This window comes from Lynx rufus, unplaced genomic scaffold (genome assembly GCF_022079265.1).
Source record: "Lynx rufus isolate CCGP_SWC_20201006 ecotype Redwood Valley unplaced genomic scaffold, mLynRuf1.p SCAF_17, whole genome shotgun sequence".
Classification (NCBI taxonomy): Eukaryota; Metazoa; Chordata; class Mammalia; order Carnivora; family Felidae; genus Lynx; species Lynx rufus.
Window position 1 is genome coordinate 1,568,575 of NW_025814831.1, and position 4,643 is coordinate 1,573,217.

Below are 4,643 nucleotides of genomic sequence, written 5' to 3' on the forward strand. Positions count from 1 at the left end.
CTGGTCTCCAGCCAGGCTGGCCCCTGTGTTCCTCGGGGATGCATGAGGGCCATGCTACTTCCTTTGCAGCCATGATCCCCTCTCTCCTCACCAGTCCTTGAAGGAAATTGGTCCTGTATAAGCAGATCATGCCTTGTGTTCTTGACTTTTCCAGCAGGGATATCCCAGGACTGAGTTGGAATTAGGCCTCTGACCTCCAAAACTTCATAGGCCACAGAGGTCAACTGTCACTGATCTGGAGGCTGCGGGTGGGTGGGTGGATGGGGACCCTGACTGGTTGGTGGGAAGGGGGTCCCGGAGGAACAGACCTCGTCTCCTGCCCTGTGCCACCTCTTACCTGGCAACAGGCCCTGGTGCAGACTCGCTTCAAGCCTGGACTGCTCTGCCTATGCCCCCGCTCTGGGCCCACCTGTCATGATCCCCAAAGCCCAGCAGAGAGCATGTCTGTGCCCACTGCACAGATGGGAAGCTGAAAGTCCAGCAGCACGTGTGGACTCAGCCAGTGAGTGGGAGAGCCGTGTTCAATAACCACGAATCCCGTCTGGGAGCGGCCTGTGCCCGAGGCCTTCTCCCAGGAACATGCCCAGGTCCTCGTGCTAGAACCCTGACAAGCACGTTCAGAAACAGTGCAAGAGGACCCGGGCAGCCGGTTCCGACCCCGGGTCCATGGCACGTGAGCTGAATGACCTCAGGGCTGTCACTAACCCTCTCTGTGCCGGATTCCTCCAGTGTAAAGGAGAAACGGGCATCACCCCCAGGCTTGTGAGGCCGTCACGGGTCCGGGCAGCATGCGGGCCCACCGCCTCACAGAGCGTCCTGTGTTGCAGAGTCCAAAACCAGCCCCCGTGTCTTCCCGCTGAGCCTCAGGACCAGTGACCCAGCCGGGCAAGTGGTCATTGCCTGCCTGGTGCAAGGGTTCTTCCCGCCGGAGCCCGTGAGAGTGACTTGGAGCCCCAGCAAGGAAGGCGCGTCCATCCGGAACTTCCCCGCAGTGAAGTCTGCTTCCGGGAACCTGTACACCACGAGCAGCCAGCTGACCCTGCCGGCTAGCCAGTGCCCGGATGGCGCGTCCCTGCAATGCCAAGTGGAGCACTATTCCAGCACCAGCCCGGCCGTGTCTGTGCCCTGCAGAGGTCAGAGGGCAGGCTGGGGCGGGGCGGGGGCCGCCGCATTCTCACCCTGACCCACCACCCGGAACTCCCCTGGGAGGAGAGTGGGCTGCCAGGCCCAGCTCCCAGCGAGTGGCCGAGACAGGCACCCGGGAAGGAGCTGGAGGGAGGGGGAGGGGAGGTGGGCAGAGGGGCTCACTGACCTGCTCAACCTTCCCCCCGGCTCCAGTTGGCCCCCCTCCTCAGTGTTCCCCGTGCAATGAACCCCGCCTGTCACTACACAAGCCCGCCCTCGAGGACCTGCTTCTGGGCTCCAATGCCAGCATCACGTGCACACTGAGCGGCCTGAACAGCCCCAAGGGTGCCCTGTTCTCCTGGACACCCTCAGGGGGGAAGGAGGCCATCCAGAAGCCCCCAGAGCGTGACTCCTGCGGCTGCTACAGTGTGTCCAGTGTCCTTCCAGGCTGTGCTGAGCCATGGAACCGCGGGGAGAACTTCTCCTGCACCGCCACCCATCCCGAGCTCAAGACGCCAAAAACTGACACCATCTCCAAAGTCCTAGGTGGGCCCAGACCCGACCGTGAGGTGCCGTTGGGCAACTCCTTGGCCTGCCTCCTCCCTCGAGCCCCTGGGCTTAGAGGCTCCCACCCACATTTTACTAGAGGACACTGAGGCATGGGGTGCCCAGACCCCCCACCCGGCTCTCTGCCCTGCGGGGAACACTTTCCCGAGGACACTGAGGCTCGGGGTGCCCAGACCCCCCACCCGGCTCTCTGCCCTGCGGGGAACACTTTCCCGAGGACACTGAGGCTCGGGGTGCCCAGACCCCCCACCCGGCTCTCTGCCCTGCGGGGAACACTTTCCCGAGGACACTGAGGCTCGGGGTGCCCAGACCCCCCACCCGGCTCTCTGCCCTGCGGGGAACACTTTCCCGAGGACACTGAGGCTCGGGGTGCCCAGACCCCCCACCCGGCTCTCTGCCCTGCGGGGAACACTTTCCCGAGGACACTGAGGCTTGGGGTGCCCAGACCCTTAACCCAGCTTTCTGCCCTCCAGAGAACACTTTCCGGCCCCAGGTCCACCTGCTGCCGCCGCCGTCGGAAGAGCTGGCCCTCAATGAGCTGGTGTCGCTGACGTGCCTCGTGCGAGGCTTCAGCCCCGAGGACGTGCTGGTACGATGGCTGCAAGGATCCCAGGAGCTGTCCCGGGAGAAGTACCTGACCTGGGGCCCCCTGAAGGAGCCCGACCAGAGCGTCCCCACCTTCGCCACGACCAGCGTGCTGCGAGTGTCGGCCGAGGACTGGAAGCAGGGGGAGAAGTTCTCCTGCATGGTGGGGCACGAGGCCCTGCCCCTGGCCTTCACCCAGAAGACCATCGACCGCCTGGCGGGTAAACCCACCCACGTCAACGTGTCTGTGGTCATGTCGGATGTGGAAGGCGTCTGCTACTGAACTGCCCACCTGCCCCTCCCTGAATAAACTCCGTACTGGCCCAAAGCAGCCCCACGCTTCCCTCAGGCTGCCTGTCTGTCCATATTCGGGGTCTGCGGCCGGGGCACGGCAGGGCCCGCAGGGGGGAGGGCGACTGCTGCCCTGACCCTTTGGGGCCTCACTTTCCTTGCTCGGCCTTCACACCCGTGTGTGTGTGTGCGTGTGCGTGTGTGAGCACATGGTGCACAGCAAGGCAAGCTGGGAGCCAAACCCGAGGTCGACAGTCAGCGAGGTGGGCACAGCCCAGTGGGTCCTGAGCAGCGGGCACCACGCAAGTCCTCAGTGGGCAGGTGACGTGGTCTTGGATCTCAGAAAATGCCTCTAGGGGCAGCTGTGAGGGACGAGAGGGAGGCAGGAGAGCAGGTGGCCGGTGAGGAGGCTGGTGTCACCGTCAGGGGCCACGGCAGGAATGAGGGGAGGGCAGGATCCTAGGGGCTCGCGCCACGGGTGGTGAAACGCACACGGTTGTGGGACGGCCTCACTGATGCACCCAGCGAGGGAGCCACCCTGCACCAAACGACTCTGTAGGCAGCACACACATGCCCAGGCTCACACTCACGCGCACGCACACACGTCTAGATGCAGGAAGCCCACAGCCCAGACCCGGGTCCACGAAGGCAAGGGGGGGTGTGTTCCCTGCCCAAGATTCCCCACCTTGCCTGTGTGCTCCCCGGCCACAGCTCAGGGCCCAGTTCCACAGACCCTCCCAGGCAGCCCCTGCTCCCTGCCTGACCCCCGGATTCAGGTCTCCCATCTCTTCCTGGACCCAAGTATGGATATGGCAAGGGCAGGCCGGGGAGGGGTGAGGAGAGACAGCTCCCACCAGGGCCCCTCTGCAGCTGCTGCTGCGGGAGGCCCCGGCAGGAAGACAGAGCTTAGAGGCCCTGCTGTGGCCACCGTGGGACACCTGGAGGTATAGCTCCCACAAGGGGGCAGCGGGGCCCCTGCTCTCATCTCAGACACCTGCTGGGCTTCCCCACGGGACCTGGCCTCTGGCCTCCTGCCACTGCTCCCAGAGCCAAAGTGAGCTGGGGACGCCACCCACATGGCCACTGCTCCCCTCTCAAAAGTCTGGCCACCAAGGGAGCCAGTGCCTGGCCCAGAGAAAGAGCTTCCTAAAGAGATGGGGGAGAGGAAGAGTCAATAGCTGAGGGGGACAGCAGACAGACAGCAGACAGTCAGGCAGACACAACACAGGACATGTAATGGAAGGAAGGATGGACAGACAGGTGGATGGTAGGAAGGAGAGGGACGGACCGGCGGATGGAAGGATGGATGACTGGATGTGTCAGCATGTGATAAGCGGATCCAAATCCCACTTAACACAGAAGGTCTGTGTCCTAAGACCCTGAAGACAGCCCATGCTGGTGGCCTTCGCCTGGGCCTCCCTCAAACTCCTTGTAGCCTATCAGCCACATTCCCTGGGAAGGCAGCGTGCCCTCAGACCCAGAGCCCTGTCTCACCCCGGAGCGTCCGAGGGTGGCATGTCTGGTCCTCTCTGACCCCACCCAGGGCCCAGGCCCAGGCCAAGCCAAGAACATAGGGCTTGCTGAGCACACAGACGGGGCGGGCGTCCAGGAGGCCTTGGGCTTGAGCTCCATTTAGAGCAGCAGAACTCTGGCCCTGCCAGGTCTCTCTCCCCAAGGTCCTGCCAGGACTCCCTCAGACATGGGGGGCCTTGGGCATCTGAAAAACTGCAAGGGTCCCAGCCCCTTCCCTGGGCACCTGTCACCTCATCCTCCCTGAGGCAGCCCCAGTCCTGCGAGAGGGCACCCCACTGTCCCGACCCCGAGGGCGCGTGGAAGGGAAGGCCTGGGCTCGCGCCCACCTGTGCGGGCGTGGGTCTGGCAGACTCTCAGTGTCTTGCAGATTGCCGGGAGCCTCTTCCCTGGCTGGTGCTGGACCTACCGCAGGAGGACCTGGAGGAAGACGCCCCAGGAGCCAGCCTGTGGCCCACCACGGTCACCTTGCTCACCCTCTTCCTACTGAGTCTCTTCTACAGCACAGCGCTGACCGTGACAAGTGTGCGGGGCCCAGCCGACAG

General features: G+C 64.1%; 1 gene segment (V, D, J or C); it reads left to right on the top strand.

The window, feature by feature from the left end:
• Positions 1–286: 286 nt before the first annotated feature.
• LOC124512456 (immunoglobulin heavy constant alpha 2-like) lies at positions 287–2,608 on the top strand. The segment is given in 4 exon segments: positions 287–502; positions 828–1,133; positions 1,339–1,671; positions 2,166–2,608. Coding segments are annotated over 4 exon segments (1,122 nt in total).
• Positions 2,609–4,643: the final 2,035 nt, after the last annotated feature.